Source organism: Xenopus laevis, chromosome 4L, assembly GCF_017654675.1.
Source record: "Xenopus laevis strain J_2021 chromosome 4L, Xenopus_laevis_v10.1, whole genome shotgun sequence".
In the NCBI taxonomy this organism is placed as follows: domain Eukaryota; kingdom Metazoa; phylum Chordata; class Amphibia; order Anura; family Pipidae; genus Xenopus; species Xenopus laevis.
In genome coordinates this window covers 1,426,358-1,449,357 of record NC_054377.1, presented here as the reverse complement: position 1 = coordinate 1,449,357, position 23,000 = coordinate 1,426,358, and the positions used below count along the sequence as shown (strand labels likewise).

The 23,000-nt window shown below is 45.3% G+C and overlaps 1 protein-coding gene across 7 annotated transcripts in view; it reads right to left on the bottom strand.

The window, feature by feature from the left end:
* Positions 1-23,000, bottom strand: part of LOC108713441 (transcription factor Sox-6) — a 261,335-nt gene that overhangs the window by 40,874 nt on the left and 197,461 nt on the right. For all 7 annotated transcript variants that reach the window (XM_041589672.1, XM_041589669.1, XM_041589668.1 and 4 more), the window contains 2 exons: positions 18,262-18,382; positions 9,400-9,479 (listed from right to left, as the gene is read on the bottom strand). In XM_041589672.1, the coding sequence (XP_041445606.1) occupies positions 9,400-9,479; positions 18,262-18,382 (201 nt within the window). The remainder of the gene's footprint in view (positions 1-9,399; positions 9,480-18,261; positions 18,383-23,000) is intronic.

The following is a 23,000-nucleotide window of genomic DNA, read 5'->3' as shown; positions in this document are numbered from 1 at the left end:
ATGGTCGCTGTGCTGGGAGTCTGGGGGGGTGAGGAGGATCATGTGACCGGGGACTGAAGGGGAGATAAATTGAAGTGTCAGCAGCGGTGCCAGGGGCAGATCAGAACGTCTGTCTGTGGGATGCGCCAAGGAAGCAGATGCTGCAACTTATAAATATCTGGTGCATCTGTGTGAGCGCTCCCCGGGCACAAGGGCACAAGCAATTGACTGATGACCCGAGTTCCGCCAGGGCCCGTCTCAGCCTCGAGCCAATGTGAGGGGGGGGGGGGGGTCAAGGCAACTGGGATCAACTTGGTTTCAGCAAATATTTCCGACCCCCCCCCCACACCTCCTGTTACAGTCGGATTGAAACTTCTCTCTGGGCAAAACTTAATTAAATGACATTAACCTTTTGTGTGCTGTTGGGGAGGGGGGATAACTGGAATAAAACCAAAGCATACAAGAGAAAAAATAACTGTCAGGCATTGTTCGACTATAACTCCCAGCTCCCTTTTACCACTACCTCCTCCTTAGCTTGGCAAGGGGGGCACCTCCCCAAAGCTTCTGCCCTAGATATGGGCCCTAAGGTGCTACCGCACTACCGTACAAGGACCCCTTATAAAGGAAATATTTAGTGCTGACCAATAAGAAGCAGAGGGGACCTCAAGTCATTACTGTACTGGCTGCTGAAGCGCTAACTGGTGGCCATTCTGTGATTGGACGGGAGCATGTCCCCGTATAGGTACATCATTCTGTGATTGGACGGGAGATGAAACTTCTGCAGGGGCCCCAGGAAAGGGAGGAGCAATGGCACAGGCAGGGCACCAAGAAGCCAGGGCCACAGTGGGGTAAATATGAGGGGCCCATGTCCTGATGTCTCACTGCTCAGATGTTGGTGCAGTTCCAGAGAGTAAAGGGCAGATGGGATGCCCGTGGGTTAATAACGCAGGCTGCTGGGCGCTCGTACAATGTGCCGGTGCCAAAGATCCCAACCTCTGCCGGGGAAAAGATTATTCCGGAAAGAAATATAATTGCGGCATTTACAATTAGTGGCCCCGTCGGTGTCCCTCACCTCCATGTGCCATAAAACTGCCGCTTTCTGCCCCGTCCCTTCCAGTAACTGCCAGTGATTATTCTCAGCCAGTCACAAGGTTTTATGGCTTTGTTTGTGTTTGACTGTAACAATCTGCACGGGGAAGGTCATTAACAATCCAACGTCTGCTGCAGAAATGACTTCATGGCAAGCAACATGGCAGCTCCCGCGGGCACACTATATCTTCATGCTACAGATATAGGATAGATATGGGTATATATAGGGGTATACTGTATGTTGGGGTATATATAGGGGTATATGTAGGAGTATAAGTAGGGGTATATATAGAGGTATATGTAGGGGTATATGTAGAGGTATATATTGGGTATATATAGGGGTATATGTAGGGGTATATATAGGGGTATATGTAGGGATATATATAGAGGTATATATTGGGTATATGTAGGGGTATATGTAGGGATATATATAGAGGTATATATTGGGTATATGTAGGGGTATATGTAGAGGTATATATTGGGTATATATAGAGGTATATGTAGAGGTATATATTGGGTATATATAGGGGTATATGTAGGGGTATATATTGGGTATATATAGGGGTATATGTAGGGGTATATATTGGGTATATATAGGGGTATATGTAGGGGTATATATTGGGTATATATAGGGGTATATGTAGGGGTATATATAGGGGTATATGTAGGGATATATATATAGAGGTATATATTGGGTATATGTAGGGGTATACATAGAGGTATATGTTGGAGTATAGGTAGGGGTGTATATATTGGGTATATGTAGGGGTATATATAGAGGTATATATAGGGTATATATAGAGGTATATATAGGGTATATATAGAGGTATATATAGGGTATATATAGAGGTATATGTAGGGATATATAGAGAGGTATATATTGGGTATATATAGGGGTATATGTAGGAGTATAAGTAGGGGTATATATAGAGGTATATATAGGGGTATATATAGGGGTATATGTAGAGTAGGTGCACTTACCCCCTGTATTGTACGTGGCACACGTCTGTAGATGCAAACACATGTAAAATCAAAGGGACCCGGCGGGAATAAAGAATTCATGGGTCTGTGTGAGTTGCAAATCCATTTGAATATTTTACCTGTGTCTCTGTCCCCCCGACGCAGCCCCCCGGCCCGGCCATAAATAATGTTTAATTTGAAAGAGAATAAACTATTTCCCCAACAAACAGCAGCGCTTGTGATATTCAAATGTCCCTTCCTTTCATTCCTCTGATGTGACTGCTGCCCCCCCCCACTCTCACGGACCCCCCAGACCCCCAGGAGAGGCACGGGGCAAGGCTGGACGGTATCACATGGCTCTGGAACCTGAATCCTACCCCCCTCTCCAGTACTGTGTTGTGTGGGCCCCTGTGCAGCCAATAGCCCCCCTCTCCAGTAAAGTCTCATACGGGGGCCCCTGGGGAAGCTTTGGACACAAGCGAGTGGCTCAGGTAATACCTTTGTCCATCTGAGCATTAAATGAGCCACAGAAATATCGCTTAGTCGCAGGGAATCCAGCTCACCCCTCCCATTTCCTACCTGCGCAACTCCCCGCAGACTCCCGAACAGCTTGGAAACTGCAGCTCCATCACTTTATCACACGCCCGTGGCCAGACCTTTAATCAGCGTTAATTAAATGGAGCCCAATAGGACAGTAACGGGGGGAGTCTCCATCTTTGGAACTAGAACTGGAACAGGACCGGTTCCTTTATTGCCAATAAATAACAGGGGGGTGTGGGGCTCATTTAGTCACAGGCTGGGGGCACAGACACTAGTGAAACTGCCCTTGTCCCACTGCCGAGACCATCATCAGCCCCCTCAGGGGGTAACAACTGCCGGCAATTGAGGGCTATTGGGAAGCCTTCCAGTTGGGCTTAGAGTTGCCCCCTGACTGTTGTTTTACTGGCCTGGCCACTAACAATGATGGTTCATCCCAATGTTATTAATAGGGAATAAAGATAAATATATAGGAAGGTCAGTGATCCCAATGTTATTAATAGGGAATAAAGATAAATATATAGGAAGGTCAGTGATCCCAATGTTATTAATAGGGAATAAAGATAAATATATAGGAAGGTCAGTGATCCCAATGTTATTAATAGGGAATAAAGATAAATATATAGGAAGGCCAGTGATCCCAATGTTATTAATAGGGAATAAAGATAAATATATAGGAAGGTCAGTGATATGATCCCAATGTTATTAATAGGGAATAAAGATAAATATATAGGAAGGTCAGTGATCCCAATGTTATTAATAGGGAATAAAGATAAATATATAGGAAGGTCAGTGATCCCAATGTTATTAATAGGGAATAAAGATAAATATATAGGAAGGTCAGTGATCCCAATGTTATTAATAGGGAATAAAGATAAATATATAGGAAGGCCAGTGATCCCAATGTTATTAATAGGGAATAAAGATAAATATATAGGAAGGTCAGTGATATGATCCCAATGTTATTAATAGGGAATAAAGATAAATATATAGGAAGGTCAGTGATCCCAATGTTATTAATAGGGAATAAAGATAAATATATAGGAAGGTCAGTGATCCCAATGTTATTAATAGGGAATAAAGATAAATATATAGGAAGGTCAGTGATCCCAATGTTATTAATAGGGAATAAAGATAAATATATAGGAAGGTCAGTGATCCCAATGTTATTAATAGGGAATAAAGATAAATATATAGGAAGGCCGGTATTTTTTTCTGGAAAAGGTGGCAACCCTAGTTGGGGTACATAAGAAGTGGCCCCCAGACTGGCTAATGGAAAGGGCTGCCATAGACTTGTATATTGGGCCTCCGGGGAGTTGGCCAAGTTTCAGTCTGGATGTGGCACTGACTCCCATCGATGAACTGTTAACTCTACAAACGCTACAAACTTTGTTTCTTTTTATCGGTTGAACAATTCACCAATTATAATTTATGTTTCATTTTCCTATTGGGCATTTTTCCATAACAACTTGTGCCTCATTCTTCAGATTTGATCTTTTGTTAAGTCTATTTAACTTGGAAAACAATAAAACATTTAAAAAAAAACCCAGTGAGACCTGAAAGAGCTTGGGGCCAATCAGTGCGCTCCCTTACAGCTCATAGACTTTCAGCTATTGCATAAACTACATTTCCCAGCATCCCCCCCAGCCCAAAGCCTCAACTGCAAATAAAAGTGTTGTGATTCGGACACACATTGGGTTAAGCCCCTTGAAACCCCCGAGTGCCCCCCATAATGACCTGAGTCCTATTGCAAACAGCTCACTGTGATTCTTTTCACCCCAAGTTCCCCCGACAATGAGACAGAGGAGCGACAGCATTAACCCTGCTCCACTGCACTAATCACTTGAAGAGGAGCAGATCCTTCAGCCCCCCGGCACCTCCAGACAAGAGTCAGTGACCCAACAGCTTCCAGATGCCTCTGTGCCCCCCACCCTGGAACATCTGCTTCATCTGCTGCCTCTCAGCCCCGGCACTGCCATCCATTAGCCCCGACATCTCATCTACCCACACTGAGCCCCTATCAGTCATTTGGGTGATTAGCGGGGGGGGGGGGGGCAAAGGGACTAAGATCTAAATTAACTCTTTCTGCCTCCCATTCACCTGCAATTAGAAACGAGCGTTGGCGGGGGCACTGCCTGGTGTTTCCTATTCCAGTTTAACTTCCCCTTTACAAACAGAGATTTCGCTGCTTCATTTACTGGCGGAACATTTCAGCTTAGGGTTATTTCTTTCTCTGCGAGGGGAAAATAGCTGAAGAAATCCCCGCCGAGTGCAGCATTATCCCTCCTGCGCCCCCGGGGCCCGGCCGCTCAATCACACACGGGGCCATTAACCCCAAGACGGGCACGTGGCCCCCCCAGCGGCTACAAATACGAGGTTTTTACCCATCTCCAGACTGGCGCCTCGTGTGATAGAGTTTAGGTAAACTACAAGCAATTATAATAAGTAGCAAAGGCCGGACAATTGGCCCCTCGCTGGGCTCCAATGGGAAGTAAACGAGATGAAATGGGGCCCCCGACCTATTGATAATCATTTTAAGGAAGGGCCACACACAGGGGGCTGCATTTAAAGTTGCCTTTTCTGTCATCTTCTTACTGTAGGCACGCCGGGGGTCCCCCTGATAAATCATTGTGCTAAAATAATGTTTAAGGGGGGTGGGGAGAGAAATGAGCACTAAATGGGGCCCTTACCAGCCACTGTCACAGCTCCGAGTCCCCCCCCCCTGAATTTTATGTTTTACTCAGCGTCACATTTATTTTATTCTGCATCACAAACGTCCGACTGTACATCTCAAACCCAACAAATTCCCTCTCTCCCATTGTTTTACTGCCTGAGATTCTGTATAATAAAACATTCTGTCCCCATTGTAAGCAGCAGTCCTGTCCTGCTTTATGGCAGCTGAGATTCTAGCTATCTGTATAACAGAACATTCTGTCCCAGTGGCTGCACAGATCCTATCTGATCCCCATTGTAAGCAGCAGTCCTGTCCTGCTTTATGGCAGCTGAGATTCTATCTGTATAACAGAACATTCAGTCCCAGTGGCTGCACAGATCCTATCTGATCCCCATTGTAAGCAGCAGTCCTGTCCTGCTTTATGGCAGCTGAGATTCTAGCTATCTGTATAACAGAACATTCTGTCCCAGTGGCTGCACAGATCCTATCCTATCTGATCCCCATTGTAAGCAGCAGTCCTGCCCTGCTTTATGGCAGCTGAGATTCTAGCTATCTGTATAACAGAACATTCTGTCCCAGTGGCTGCACAGATCCTATCTGATCCCCATTGTAAGCAACAGTCCTGTCCTGCTTTATGGCAGCTGAGATTCTAGCTATCTGTATAACAGAACATTCTGTCCCAGTGGCTGCACAGATCCTATCTGATCCCCATTGTAAGCAGCAGTCCTGTCCTGCTTTATGGCAGCTGAGATTCTATCTGTATAACAGAACATTCAGTCCCAGTGGCTGCACAGATCCTATCTGATCCCCATTGTAAGCAGCAGTCCTGTCCTGCTTTATGGCAGCTGAGATTCTAGCTATCTGTATAACAGAACATTCTGTCCCAGTGGCTGCACAGATCCTATCCTATCTGATCCCCATTGTAAGCAGCAGTCCTGCCCTGCTTTATGGCAGCTGAGATTTTAGCTATCTGTATAACAGAACATTCTGTCCCAGTGGCTGCACAGATCCTATCTGATCCCCATTGTAAGCAACAGTCCTGTCCTGCTTTATGGCAGCTGAGATTCTAGCTATCTGTATAACAGAACATTCTGTCCCAGTGGCTGCACAGATCCTATCTGATCCCCATTGTAAGCAGCAGTCCTGTCCTGCTTTATGGCAGCTGAGATTCTAGCTATCTGTATAACAGAACATTCTGTCCCAGTGGCTGCACAGATCCTATCTGATCCCCATTGTAAGCAGCAGTCCTGCCCTGCTTTATGGCAGCTGAGATTCTAGCTATCTGTATAACAGAACATTCTGTCCCAGTGGCTGCACAGATCCTATCTGATCCCCATTGTAAGCAGCAGTCCTGTCCTGCTTTATGGCAGCTGAGATTCTAGCTATCTGTATAACAGAACATTCTGTCCCAGTGGCTGCACAGATCCTATCTGATCCCCATAGTAAGCAGCAGTCCTGTCCTGCTTTATGGCAGCTGAGATTCTAGCTATCTGTATAACAGAACATTCTGTCCCAGTGGCTGCACAGATCTTACCTGATCCCCATTGTAAGCAGCAGTCCTGCCCTGCTTTATGGCAGCTGAGATTCTAGCTATCTGTATAACAGAACATTCTGTGCCAGTGGCTGCACAGATCCTATCTGATCCCCATTGTAAGCAGCAGTCCTGTCCTGCTTTATGGCAGCTGAGATTCTAGCTATCTGTATAACAGAACATTCTGTCCAGTGGCTGCACAGATCCTATCTGATCCCCATTGTAAGCAGCAGTCCTGTCCTGCTTTATGGCAGCTGAGATTCTAGCTATCTGTATAACAGAACATTCTGTCCCAGTGGCTGCACAGATCCTATCTAATCCTGCTTTATACAATTATATATATATATATTTATTCCAAGCGCAAATAAAAAAGTGGAGAAAGCAAGGGGATCCTGAATTAAAGGGGAACTATAGCAGAATAATAAAAGAAGGATTTTTTGTTGCCATTCCCCCGGCGTCTGTAGTTTGCGAGTGACTGATCTAATGACTGTCGGGGGTTAATGAATGCGGAACTGCAGGGTAACAATATGACACTCTCTCTCCTGTGATCTCACAAAGTGAACAATCTGTCAGGGACCGGGCCTGCGAAATAACATCTTTGCGAGGAATTTCCGCTGACAGTTTCTCTCTCTCTCGTTCCTGACCCAGACACCTACCTGCTGTTAAACTCATTTTCCCTGTCTCACCTACCCACCCCGCCGGCTGCCATTCCCATGCACTCTGGCAAGGAAGGGGTTAAGGCAGTGAGAGATTTATATGAGATTTATACAATTCAGTATAAGGGGCTCATTCCTGGCAAAAACACTTAGTAAAGTGAAGATAAAATGATATTTAATAGAGACAGTGAGATAGAAAAGACAATTTGCAGTTGGTCAGTTTAATTTAAAGCATATTCTTCAGAATATATCTAATGTGATCCCAAGAATGTGCTTTAATTACAGCAGGCGGGGGGCAAAGGGGGTCGCCCCATTAACATGCACCAAACACGAGGCGCAAACCAAGGTTTTTATAGGAATAAATAATTGATATTCTCCAGAGGTAGACGCAATCGATATTTTGAGTCAGAAATGATAAAATAAAAGGACGAAAGAGAAGCAGAGAATAAAGGGAATTCTCAGGGGATAATTAACCTTTTCATAGCAGAAAGGCCAATGTAGAAATCTGCCCTCCACCCCCGGGAATTATAGGAGGATCAAGGTTACAATAATTTATGGAAAGATATTGGGGAAAAGGCTGGTTATTGGAGGGCAGTTTGAAGGTGGTGGCAGAGACAGGGTTATGGCAGTGGAATCTGTCAGGGAGTGAGCAACTGTCAGTTGAGAGTGGCAGAGATAGGGTTAAGGCAGTGGCAGAGATAGGGTTAAGGCAGTGGAATCCGGCAAGGAGCAAGTAACTGTCAGTTGAGAGTGGCAGAGACATGGTTAAGGTAGTGGAATCTGGTAGGGAGTGAGTAACTGTCAGTTGAGAGTGGCAGAGACAGAGTTAAGGAGGTGGAATCCTGCAGGGAGTGAGTAAATGTCAGTTGAGAGTGGCAGAGACAGGGTTAAGGTGGCGGAATCCGGCAAGGAGCGAGTAACTGTCAGTTGAGAGTGGCAGAGACATGGTTAAGGTAGTGGAATCCGGTAGGGAGTGAGTAACTGTCAGTTGAGAGTGGCACAGACAGAGTTAAGGCAGTGGAATCCTGCACGGTGTGAGTAACTGTCAGTTGAGAGTGGCAGAGACAGGGTTAAGGCGGTGGAATCGGGCAGGGAGTGAGTAACTGTCAGTTGAGAGTGGCAGAGACAGGGTTAAGGCGGTGGAATCGGGCAGGGAGTGAGTAACTGTCAGTTGAGAGTGGCAGTGCCCGGGTGACTGAGCACATTACCGGCACGGCATTGAGGAAATTAATTTTCTCCAATAAAGTGATTTTTTCAGCCTCATATATTTCCCAATCTAAACATATGTCACCGTTTCATAAACAAAATAAATGGATTAAAATAATGCATTACCAATATGCTGACACGCCGGGAGATTTTAATTAGCCGGCCGCTCTTATTTGCCCAGGCGGGGGGTGTCGAGGCCAATTGATCGGGAGACAGGTAAATCCGTCACCTGCCCCAAGAATCAGACCACATTAACCCCCGTCCCCCCAAATATCCCACTGCCGTCATTATAATACACAAAGGGGAACTTTACCCAAAAACGAGATTTTGCTTTTTCAGCAGTGAAATAGGAATCAGTGAGTGACGTTATCCCCCTGTGAATCTATTGGGACAGGAGAATAATATTTCTCAATAAAAGGCGGCGCTGATCCGACGGAGCAACTCACAGCCAGTCTCTTATTTAAATGCCTTATTTACGTGACTGTCACATTAGCCCCCCCCCCGGCCCTTCTGCCTAAAAAAAAAAAAAGCATTAAAATCGCTGAGGGAAGCAGGTGTCAGCGCCGGCGGCAAATTTACGAGCAATGAGCGAATTTATAAAAGTATAAAATATATTTATTATTTGCTTTATCAGATTCTTCTCTGCTGTTGTGCAGGTTGGGACCAATTAGAGGAGAGCGTCTCCCACATTCATTGCCCATAATAACAGATTCTACCTGCCAGTTGTGCCTAAATGCCAGTTTCTACCTGACAGTCACTGTACCTACCTGCAGTTGCAACGGACTGAGCCCAGAAGCGGCGGCGGCTGCCATTGTAGATGGAATGAACTGCATGGGGTAGTTATCACCTGCGGGGAGGAACAACAGGCACAGGGTTAGGTACTGAGTCGGGCATAGCGGGTACAAGCGAAACAGCAATGACCACACGCAGGAGGAAGCCATTACCTGGAAAGGTGGGAATTTTAGCGGGGGGAGGGGCACATACACAAACAATACACTGACGGAAAATTCACTTTACACCCATCTGTTAGTACAACGTGTTCATGAGAAAATCTCACCTACTGTCTTTTTCTTGCCCTACTGTCTCCATCTTGTCCTCCTGTTTCCATCTTGTCCTACTGTCTCCATCTTATCCTACTGTTTCCATCTTGCCCTACTGTCTCCATCTTGTCCTACTGTCTCCATCTTGTCTTACTGTCTCCATCTTGCCCTACTGTCTCCATCTTGCCCTACTGTTTCCATCTTGCCCTACTGTCTCCATCTTGCCCTACTGTCTCCATCTTGCCCTATTGTCTACATCCATCATGCCCTTCTGTCTCCATCTTGCCCTACTGTCTCCATCTTGCCCTACTGTCTCCATCTTGTCCTACTGTCTCCATCTTGCCCTACTGTCTCCATCTTGCCCTACTGTCTCCATCTTGCCCTACTGTCTCCATCTTGCTCTAATGTCTCCATCTTGTCCTACTGTCTCCATCTTGCCCTACTGTCTCCATCTTGCCCTACACTGTCTCCATCTTGTCCTACTGTCTCCATCTTGTCCTACTGTCTCCATCTTGTCCTACTGTCTCCATCTTGTCCTACTGTCTCCATCTTGTCCTACTGTCTCCATCTTGTCCTACTGTCTCCATCTTGTCCTACTGTCTCAATCTTGCCTTACTGTCTTCATCTTGTCCCACTGTCTCTATGTTGTCCTACTGTCTCCATGTTGCCCTACTGTCTTAATCTTGCCTTACTATCTCCATCTTGTCCTACTGTCTCCATCTTGTCCTACTGTCTCCATCTTGTCTTACTGTCTCCATCTTGCCCTACTGTCTCCATCTTGCCCTACTGTTTCCATCTTGCCCTACTGTCTCCATCTTGCCCTACTGTCTCCATCTTGCCCTATTGTCTACATCCATCATGCCCTTCTGTCTCCATCTTGCCCTACTGTCTCCATTTTGCCCTACTGTCTCCATCTTGTCCTACTGTCTCCATCTTGCCCTACTGTCTCCATCTTGCCCTACTGTCTCCATCTTGCCCTACTGTCTCCATCTTGCTCTAATGTCTCCATCTTGTCCTACTGTCTCCATCTTGCCCTACTGTCTCCATCTTGCCCTACACTGTCTCCATCTTGTCCTACTGTCTCCATCTTGTCCTACTGTCTCCATCTTGTCCTACTGTCTCCATCTTGTCCTACTGTCTCCATCTTGTCCTACTGTCTCCATCTTGTCCTACTGTCTCAATCTTGCCTTACTGTCTTCATCTTGTCCCACTGTCTCTATGTTGTCCTACTGTCTCCATGTTGCCCTACTGTCTTAATCTTGCCTTACTATCTCCATCTTGTCCTACTGTCTCCATCTTGTCCTACTGTCTCCATCTTGCCCTACTGTCTCCATCTTGTCCTACTGTCTCCATCTTGCCTTATTACCTCAAATATGCTTCATAGTCTCTTTATTGCTTTTCAGTCTCCATCATGCCCCACTACCATTCCCTTTAAGCCAGTAGAAAGACAAGCGACTCTAAGACTCCATGTTTTTTTCCCAACAAAACACAAACCTTTCAAGGAGAAACTTTTCTGTCTCCGGCGGCCGCATGAGGCGACACCCAGCCAAGTGGCCATTAACATTAGGTTAAAGAAGAGTGAGCTCCTAATCTAAATCTCGCCGTTCTCTTTGCATTTTCTCCATAAAAGCTGATCAGCCCATTGGGCACAGTGTGTCGTGCGGCACAGTCCAGTAACAATTGGCTTCTGATTGCACATAAGGATTTGCTACAATGCGCTCACTAACGCTATATTGTGCCGGCATCCCACCGAGCAATATTCAAAATATCTCATAGTATTTTCTTCCTTCCATGAGGTTGATTTTCGTTTGCTGTTGATTTCTTGTTTTTTTTATCCCCTCGGAAATGAAACAAATCAACGTAATCTCCCCGAGCGCCGATCTGTGTCCGATAATTCCTTTCTTTTCCGCTGAATTATCTGCTCACGTATAAACGTCCCTATTTGCTTTAAACATTGTTTCCTTTCGGATCCCGTGTTAGAGTTTAAGGGAATCATATTGGGGGGGGGGACAGAATTAATGAAGCTTTAAGGAGAAGACATCAGCGTTTGTGAGATCAGCGGGAGTCGCCATCTTGTCCGACTCGGGGTTTTATTTCTTTAAATATCATGAATTATTCATTCGCAATATTGGAACAGATTTTGTTGAGTAAACAGAGCAGATCCCACTGGATTTCGGCACAAAACAGCATTAAAGGGACACTCGCAGCCTGATATAATATTTAGTATCAATTCTGCCACTAGGGGGAACATAGAGCCAAGGCTTGGCAATGAGAGCAAAGTCTTGGAATATGGCACTGCTGCAAAGGCTCCTGCCTTCACTGAAACCAGACTTCTCAATGTTCTTATCCACCTCCCTCTGGATAAATTTGGAGCCGATTTTGCCTGTACCTTAAGGTGGCTCATTTGATGAGGTGGCCAACGACCTTTGCCCAATTGAACCCAATAGTGTCTATGGCAAGTGCTGAAATGAAAAACTGAAAAGAACTTGTACTAAATAATGGGATGAGGGGTCATTTGACCAGTTTAGGGTTAGGTTCTAATTTTGGAACCCACCAGTTACCCCAATTCCTTCCTGTTGGAGAGAACCTGGATAAAAGGGAAAGTCAATGAGGCGCGGTGAGATTCTCCGGGGGTGGGGGGATACCGAGTGCCCCTATGTTAGAAGCAATTAAGAAGAACAGAGAAAGGCTCTTCTGGTCAAGTAACGATTACGGCCAAGGTTTGTGTTGGGCACATAATCACCAAGGTCATTATCTGCGTTGGGACAGAGACGTTTAATGGGCTCGTAAAGAGAGAAATATGTTTTTTTAATTTGATCCTTCAGGACTGACACTAAATTGTTATAGGTTTTATTATGGGCCCCGGGGGGGGGGGGCGCAGGCACTTAGCCATTTAGGGTCGTCATTGTCTTGGAACAACACAAAAGGAACCAAGTGATATCTCAGGAGCCATAAAACTGACACTGGGAGGCGGCAGCAAATAGTAATACTAAGTATTCTGTTGTCTCGGTGGATAAATAGATAATTATATCACATGGGGCTGCGCAACGTATGGGCTTTTACCTGTCACTAACATACAACTCCCAGTACCCACTGTTAGGGCTCAGCATTAGAATCTATTAATGATCAATGATCTCAATGAATGGATTAAACGACTGCTCACAATAATTAGCAATGTAGCCTTTAGAAACTGGCCCGGTGACAAAGCAAGTTTAATATGAAGCAATGAATCAAGTAAAAAAGGGAAAACCTTCAAAGGTTTCAAGTTAACCTGGAGACTGAGGAATATAATACATGCAATTGGCATAATGCAAAACTAGCAGCAATCATAATGATAAAGCCATTTTTAACCAATCAAATGAGAGAAATGATAATGATATGATGTTTACTCTTCAATATAAAAACTCCAGTAACAGGAGGCTGGAGAGATACCTCCTAACTGATGAATTCATTCTGTATCATACGCTTGATGTAAAATAAATAAACTTCCTTCTCTGATGAAATTATTTTGCTAAGGCTCCTGCTGCAGTGTTTCTGAATATAACCCCACATCTAATCAGGACTTTACACCACAACAACATTTGCCATCTTGCCACAACGGATTTGTATTGTCTCCATCTTCCCCTACTGTCTCCATCTTGTCCTACTGTCTCCATCTTGCCCTACTGTCTCCATCTTGTCCTAATGTCTCCATCTTGCCCTACTGTCTCCATCTTGTCCTATTGTCTCCATCTTGCCCTACTGTCTCCATCTTGTCCTAATGTCTCCATCTTGCCCTACTGTCTCCATCTTGTCCTATTGTCTCCATCTTGCCCTACTGTCTCCATCTTGCCCTACTGTCTCCATCTTGTCCTAATGTCTCCATCTTGCCCTACTGTCTCCATCTTGTCCTATTGTCTCCATCTTGTCCTACTGTCTCCATCTTGTCCTACTGTCTCCATCTTGTCCTACTGTCTCCATCTTGCCCTACTGTCTCCATCTTGTCCTACTGTCTCCATCTTGTCCTACTGTCTCCATCTTGTCCTACTGTCTCCATCTTGTCCTAATGTCTCCATCTTGCCCTACTGTCTCCATCTTGTCCTACTGTCTCCATCTTGTCCTAATGTCTCCATCTTGCCCTACTGTCTCCATCTTGTCCTACTGTCTCCATCTTGTCCTACTGTCTCCATCTTGTCCTACTGTCTCCATCTTGTCCTACTGTCTCCATCTTGCCCTACAGTCTCCATCTTGTCCTACTGTCTCCATCTTGCCCTACTGTCTCCGTCTTTCTTCTACTGTCTCCATCTTGCCCTACTGTCTCCATCCTACCCTACTGTCTCCGTCTTACTCTACTGTCTCCGTCTTACTCTACTGTCTCCGTCTTTCTTCTACTGTCTCCGTCTTTCCCTAATGTCACCAAATTTCTTCAACTGTCTCCATCTTACTCTACTGTCTCCATCTTGTCCTACTGTCTCCATTCCGCCCTACTGTCTCCATCTTGTCCTACTGTCTCCATTCCACCCTACTGTCTCCATCTTGCCCTACTGTCTCCTTCTTGCCCTACTGTCTCCTTCTTGTTCTACTGTTTCCATCTTACTCTACTGTCTCCGTCTTACTCTACTGTCTCCGTCTTACTCTACTGTCTCCGTCTTTCTTCTACTGTCTCTGTCTTTCTTCTACTGTCTCCATCTTGCCCTACTGTCTCCATCTTACTCTACTGTCTCCATCTTGTCCTACTGTCTCCATTCCGCCCTACTGTCTCCATCTTGCCCTACTGTCTCCATCTTACTCTACTATCTCCATCTTTCTTCTACTGTCTCTATCTTGCCCTACTGTCTCCATCTTGTCCTACTGTCTCCTTCTTGTCCTACTGTCTCCATCTTGTCCTACTGTCTCCATCTTGTCCTACTGTCTCCATCTTTCCTTACTGTATCCATCTTACTCTACTGTCTCCATCTTTCTTCTACTGTCTCCATCTTCCTCTACTGCCTCCATCTTACTCTACTGTCTCCATCTTTCTTCTACTGTCTCCATCTTTCCCTACTGTCTCCATCTTGCCCTACTGTCTCCATCTTGCCCTACTGTCTACATCTTGCCCTGTTAATCCCAATTAATGGAATGGAGTGGAATGATTTTAGGAATCACTGTAACGACAGTAGAGTAGACCCTGTGACTGTGTGTGGGGGGTGCAGAGAAAAGGGTCCTGGCAGGGTCCTATGTTCTGTACCACCTGGGGTTAACATTAAGGGAGGTGAAGGGGGGGGCAATTTTTATTTATTTTTGCTGGGGGGCAGTGCAAGTCACTATGAGGAAAACTGCTATCGGGATTCTTGAGGTTCCACTTTACTGAGACCTTGAGGGTTAATTGATTTTATCCAGTGACTGCACAGACTGCCCTTCATTATCCAATTAATACAATGTTCCCTCTCGTTAGGGCACCGGAAGGTTCCGCACAGACTCGTAACTCATTTCTAAAGGAAGAAACTCAGGTTTTATTCTCAGGCCAAACCAAAGGCAACTGATAAAAGGGCTGAGTTCAAGGGATGCTGGGAGTTCAAGGGATGCTGGGAGTTGAAGTACACTGGGAGAATACAGATTTGACAGCCCTGGCTCTGTTGAGATCAGACACTGTTGGGGTCCTAGTGGCCCCCTTACTTGCACCCAGTTTGGATTCTGGAAAGGGTTAAACCAGGGTCGGACTGGGGGGTCCGGGGCCCACCGGGACTGGTGTCCAGGGCCCCCCTCTGGCCCCCGCTACCTACTTGTTCGGCGAATCCGTGCTCGGCGCATCGCGCATGCGCAAACGGTGCGCATGCGCAAACGGAAACGGCGCTCGGCGCGCATGCGCAAACGGCGCTACTATGCGCCGATTTTTTTTTATTATTTTTAAAAAACAGTTTGGGAGAGGGGGACTGGCCCGGCGGGGCCCACTAGGGTCGGGGCCCACCGGGTATTTTCCCGGTATCCCGCCGGGCCAGTCCGACACTGGGTTAAACAGAGCATTGGGGTGCGGCAGGGAATACCTTGGCATGTGTTCTGGATTCAGATTTAAACTTGTTGTTGGTTCTGCAGAAAATGGGGCGCAAGTCCCAGCAAGTCCCCGTCCTTTTCATATAAATTTGGATTCTGATAATCAGGACTGAAAGGATAAAACCTCAGCCAATCAGGAGAGGGACAGCAGGGGTGGAACCCAATAATGAACCCTGGCATCTTATATGGAAACAAGCAAATAAGTTGTTAACTTGTCCTTTATTCTGAGTTGGGGCATTACCTTCCATTCTGCGTTTCTCGAACTTGGCATTTAAAGTACCAACCTGGTTGCTAAGGCCAGTCACCTAGCAACTGGGGAGCAGATGGATTGAGATATTACGTTTTATTTCCCTTCTAATTTAAATGAAATGAAGCTGCGACATTAGGTGCCGGTGTCTCTGCCGCTCGTTTCCTCTCTAATTAACACATGATATTTGGATTGACATCTCACCGCTGCCACAAACGCTGAATAAGAGTGTTTATTATTTAGGATTTAACCAATTTCCACATTTCTGATGAACATGACAATATCTGCAAGTGTCATTGTACTACGGGAATCCATTAGCGCCAAACATCTGCGCCGCTGTCACCGGCAATAGAAAAACCAATTTACATCCAGTCGCCTCCCGAATTCCCAGCGTATCTGCATATGTCACAAATATGTTCCCTTTATTGCATTATTTCTCCCCAATTAAACCTCCCGCCCAGAGATGCACTAGATAGGGACCTAATATATAGAGACGAGAGGAAAGTGTTGGAAGGGTTACTGTCTGCTCTCTCTCATTTCCCTACAGAAATAGGGATTGGTAGCACTAGATAGGTACCTAATATATAGAGACAAGAGGAAAGTGTTGGAAGGGTTACTGTCTGCTCTCTCTCATTTCCCTACAGAAATAGGGATTGGTAACACTAGATAGGTACCTAATATATAGAGACAAGAGGAAAGTGTTGGAAGGGTTACTGTCTGCTCTCTCTCATTTCCCTACAGAAATAGGGATTGGTAGCACTAGATAGGTACCTAATATATAGAGACAAGAGGAAAGTGTTGGAAGGGTTACTGTCTGCTCTCTCTCATTTCCCTACAGAAATAGGGATTGGTAACACTAGATAGGTACCTAATATATAGAGACAAGAGGAAAGTGTTGGAAGGGTTACTGTCTGCTCTCTCTCATTTCCCTACAGAAATAGGGATTGGTAACACTAGATAGGTACCTAATATATAGAGACAAGAGGAAAGTGTTGGAAGGGTTACTGTCTGCTCTCTCTCATTTCCCTACAGAAATAGGGATTGGTAGCACTAGATAGGTACCTAATATATAGAGACAAGAGGAAAGTGTTGGAAGGGTTACTGTCTGCTCTCTCTCATTTCCCTACAGAAATAGGGATTGGTAACACTAGATAGGTACCTAATATATAGAGACAAGAGGAAAGTGTTGGAAGGGTTACTGTCTGCTCTCTCTCATTTCCCTACAGAAATAGGGATTGGTAACACTAGATAGGTACCTAATATATAGAGACAAGAGGAAAGTGTTGGAAGGGTTACTGTCTGCTCTCTCTCATTTCCCTACAGAAATAGGGATTGGTAACACTAGATAGGTACCTAATATATAGAGACAAGAGGAAAGTGTTGGAAGGGTTACACAGGATAATCACTCTGCTGATCTGGGCATTATTTCAGGCACAGAAACAGACTCAGCATGAGTGTGACTATGAGTGTGAATATGAGTGTGAGTGTGCCTATGAGTGTGTATGTGCCTGAGTGTGAGTGACTATAAGTGTGCCTGTGAGTGTGCCTATGAGTGTGAGTGACTATGAGTGTGCTTGTGAGTGTGAGGGTGCCTGAGTGTGAGCAACTATGAGTGTGCCTATGAGTGTGAGTGACTATAAGTGTGCCTGTGAGTGTGCCTATGAATGTGCTTATGAGGGTGAGCGACTATGAGTGTGCCTGTGAGTGTGACTATGAGTGTGAATATGAGTGTGACTGTGCCTATGAGTGTGAGCAACTATGAGTGTGCCTATGAGTGTGAGTGACTATAAGTGTGCCTGTGAGTGTGCCTATGAGTATGAGCAACTATGAGTGTGCCTATGAGTGTGAGTGTGCCTATGAGTGTGAGTGTGCCTATGAGTGTGCCTATGAGTGTGTATGTGTGAGTGACTATAAGTGTGCCTGTGAGTGTGCTAATGAGTGTGAGCCACTATGAGTGTGCTTGTGAGTGTGACCATGAGTGTGCCTATGAGTGTGAGTGACTATGAGTGTGAGTGTGGGTATGAGTGTGGGTATGAGTGTGCCATTGAGTGTGAGTGACTATGAGTGTGCCTGTGAGTGTGACTATGAGTGTGAATGTGCCTATGAATGTGCCAAAGTGTGCTTGTGAGTGACTATGAGTGTCAGTGTGCCTATGAGTGTGAGTGTGACTGAATGTGAGTGTGCCTATGAGTGTGAGTGTGCTTGGAGAGCAAGGGGGCCACAGTGCTAATTGCTTCACTGAACTGCCTCTTGGGGGTTGGACAAATTGCAGACAAGCTGAAGCTGCAGAACTACAACTCCCAGCAGCAGCAGTGGGTCTGTATGAGACTTACCTGGTTTGTAGGAAAGTCCCGGGGGGAAGAGGAATCCCTGCTGTGCAGCCGCTGCTGCTGCCAACGTGCGCTGGTCGTGTGGGAATATCGGGATCATTAGGGGGGGCATGTGCCCCTGAACCTGCCGGACAAAAAGGGTCACCGGTCAGAACAGAACAAACCCCTCCCCTCGAGACATACAAACAGCCCCCCAACCACACAGAATTCATTTCTACTGCACAAAGGGTTAACATTACAATGGATTGTGTTAAAGGGGATATAAAACTACAAACTCTCACTTCCCTGACACTTTCGCTGTTCTCTTCCCTCAATCCTCCACCAAAGAACAGACTGAAATGATTCCTTTATTCCCTGCTCTTCTCCCAATCTGATAATCAGAGTAAATCATGGTTGCTAGGGTCATCTGAACCATAGCAACCCCATAATATAACTTTGTCTTAGAATTCCCCCTGCCGCAGAACCAAGGAAACTCTTTATATAAAAGTACATCAGTCACTGCTTTGTGCCCAGAGCATTCCTCACTCACATCCTATAGACTCCCTGCACCCTGTGTCATGAGCATCAGGTATTTCACACTCACGGACCAGTAACAATGTGCAAATCTGTTTCCTTCCCTCTGATAAATAAGTGTTACATCTAATGACCCACTCACTGTCTGCTCTAATAGCTCCGCCCATGTCTCACAGCTGCCATATTGCTTCCATAAAGCTCAATACACAGGAATGTTCTGGGCACACAATAAGCTATACCCTCATACTGTACTGTCTAAGGGAATCAATATGGCACCTCCTCCTCCCATATGTATAAATACAAATATACAGAGAAGGAATGTTCTGGGCACACAATAAGCTATACCCTCATACTGTACTGTCTAAGGGAATCAATATGGCACCTCCTCCTCCCATATGTATAATACAAATATACAGAGAAGGAATGTTCTGGGCACACAATAAGCTATACCCTCATACTGTACTGTCTAAGGGAATCAATATGGCACCTCCTCCTCCCATATGTATAAATACAAATATACAGAGAAGGAATGTTCTGGGCACACAATAAGCTATACCCTCATACTGTACTGTCTAAGGGAATCAATATGGCACCTCCCTCCTCCCATATGTATAAATACAAATATACAGAGAAGGAATGTTCTGGGCACACAATAAGCTATACCCTCATACTGTACTGTCTAAGGGAATCAATATGGCACCTCCCTCCTCCCATATGTATAATACAAATATACAGAGAAGGAATGTTCTGGGCACACAATAAGCTATACCCTCATACTGTACTGTCTAAGGGAATCAATATGGCACCTCCCTCCTCCCATATGTATAAATACAAATATACAGAGAAGGAATGTTCTGGGCACACAATAAGCTATACTCTCATACTGTACTGTCTAAGGGAATCAATATGGCACCTCCCTCCTCCCATATGTATAAATACAAATATACAGAGAAGGAATGTTCTGGGCACACAATAAGCTATACCCTCATACTGTACTGTCTAAGGGAATCAATATGGCACCTCCCTCCTCCCATATGTATAAATACAAATATACAGAGAAGGAATGTTCTGGGCACACAATAAGCTATACCCTCATACTGTACTGTCTAAGGGAATCAATATGGCACCTCCTTCCCATATGTATAAATACAAATATACAGAGAAGGAATGTTCTGGGCACACAATAAGCTATACCCTCATACTGTACTGTCTACGGGAATCAATATGGCACCTCCTCCCATATGTATAAATACAAATATACAGAGAAGGAATGTTCTGGGCACACAATAAGCTATACCCTCATACTGTACTGTCTAAGGGAATCAATATGGCACCTCCCTCCTCCCATATGTATAAATACAAATATACAGAGAAGGAATGTTCTGGGCACACAATAAGCTATACCCTCATACTGTACTGTCTAAGGGAATCAATATGGCACCTCCTCCTCCCATATGTATAAATACAAATATACAGAGAAGGAATGTTCTGGGCACACAATAAGCTATACCCTCATACTGTACTGTCTAAGGGAATCAATATGGCACCTCCTCCTCCCATATGTATAAATACAAATATACAGAGAAGGAATGCTGTGGGCACACAGATAACACCTATATGTTTTATTTGCCCTTTAAAGCATTTGCTAAAAAAGAAAAGATCCATTAGACTCAATAGCAGTGATACAATAAGAATAAGTATAAGAATCAGTTGATAACAGACCTGGGGGAGACCTGACTCCTGTTATATTGTATCAAGTGACAGAGAGTAAAGGAAACAGAAGGAAAATCCCAATGTGCCGCAAATGTTCCGTTTGTCCCGGGACCTGTGAGGCCAAATGTCATTAAATACCAGCGGCCCCTCTAATTGGTCAAATAGAAAGGGGAGGTCTCCGGGGACATTTTGAGATGGAGGTTGATAAAAGGTCAAGTTAAAAATAATAATAAAAGGCACTTAACTGTATTTTCCTAAATTTGGTTTAGAAGGAAATCGAATTCTGACAAAAAGGTCTTTGTGCAGCAACTGTCACCCTGATCCTCCTGCTCCTGCTCCAACTACTACTGCTGCTCCTGCTCCAACTACTACTGCTGCTCCTGCTCCAACTACTACTGCTGCTCCTGCTCCAACTACTACTGCTGCTCCTGCTACAACTACTACTGCTGCTCCTGCTCCAACTACTACTGCTGCTCCTGCTCCAACTACTACTGCTGCTCCTGCTCCAACTACTACTGCTGCTCCTGCTACAACTACTACTGCTGCTCCTGCTACAACTACTACTGCTGCTCCTGCTCCAACTACTACTGCTGCTCCTGCTCCAACTACTGCTGCTGCTCCTGCTACAACTACTACTGCTGCTCCTGCTACAACTACTACTGCTGCTCCTGCTACAACTACTACTGCTGCTCCTGCTACAACTACTACTGCTGCTCCTGCTCCAACTACTACTGCTGCTCCTACTACAACTACTACTGCTGCTCCTGCTACAACTACTACTGCTGCTCCTGCTACAACTACTACTGCTGCTCCTGCTACAACTACTACTGCTGCTCCTGCTACAACTACTACTGCTGCTCCTGCTACAACTACTACTGCTGCTCCTGCTACAACTACTACTGCTGCTCCTGCTACAACTACTACTGCTGCTCCTGCTACAACTACTACTGCTGCTCCTGCTACAACTACTACTGCTGCTCCTGCTCCAACTACTACTGCTGCTCCTACTACAACTACTACTGCTGCTCCTGCTACAACTACTACTGCTGCTCCTGCTACAACTACTACTGCTGCTCCTGCTACAACTACTACTGCTGCTCCTGCTACAAATACTGCTGCTGCTCCTGCTACAACTACTACTGCTGCTCCTGCTACAACTACTACTGCTGCTCCTGCTACAACTACTACTGCTGCTCCTGCTACAACTACTACTGTTGCTCCTGCTACAACTACTACTGCTGCTCCTGCTACAACTACTACTGCTGCTCCTGCTACAACTACTACTGCTGCTCCTGCTACAACTACTACTGCTGCTCCTGCTACAACTACTACTGCTGCTCCTGCTACAACTACTACTGCTGCTCCTGCTACAACTACTACTGCTGCTCCTGCTACAACTACTACTGCTGCTCCTGCTACAACTACTACTGCTGCTCCTGCTACAACTACTACTGCTGCTCCTGCTACAACTACTACTGCTACAGACATTGTTAATTGTAATTGCAGACAGACAGTCTATAGAGAAAGCAGACAGTAGAGAGAGACAGACAGTCTATAGAGAAAGCAGACAATAGAGAGAGACAGTCTATAGAGAAAGCAGACACTAGAGACAGACAGACAGTCTATAGAGAAAACAGACACCAGAGACAGTCAGTCAGTCTATAGAGAAAGCAGACACAAGAGAAAGAGACACAGTCTATAGAGAAAGCAGACACTAGAGAGACAGAGACAGTCGATAGAGAAAGCAGACACTAGAGAGAGACAGTCTATAGAGAAAGTAGACACAAGAGAAAGAGACAGACAGTCTATAGAGAAAGCAGACACTAGAGAGACAGACAGACAGTCTATAGAGAAAGCAGACACAAGAGAGAGACAGACAGTCTATAGAGAAAGTAGACACTAGAGAGAGAGACAGACAGTCTATAGAGAAAGCAGACACAAGAGACAGACCGTCTATAGAGAAAGCAGACACAAGAGAGAGACAGACAGTCTATAGAGAAAGTAGACACTAGAGAGAGAGAGAGAGACAGACAGTCTATAGAGAAAGCAGACACTAGAGAGACAGACAGACAGTCTATAGAGAAAGCAGACACTAGAGAGACAGACAGACAGTCTATAGAGAAAGTAGACACTAGAGAGACAGACAGTCTATAGAGAAAGCAGACACAAGAGACAGACCGTCTATAGAGAAAGCAGACACAAGAGAGAGACAGACAGTCTATAGCGAAAGTAGACACTAGAGACAGACAGACAGAAAAAGTAGACAGCAGGTGATTGGGGGAAAGCTCTAGTTGTGCAGGATCATTTGCACGAGACACGTGGCAGGTAAATGAGAGGGTTAATAACGCCCGTCGCTTTATTACGGAAGATAAATGTCGGCCGAGCGGAATGAATAGTAAATGTCGCGGATAGAGAGTCGCAATGTTGTCAATTAAATCTCATTGTTAAGATGTAGAGGCCCTGCGTTACGGGCGGTTATTGCCCCTGGCGGATCTATTAGCGCTCGCGTTATTCAA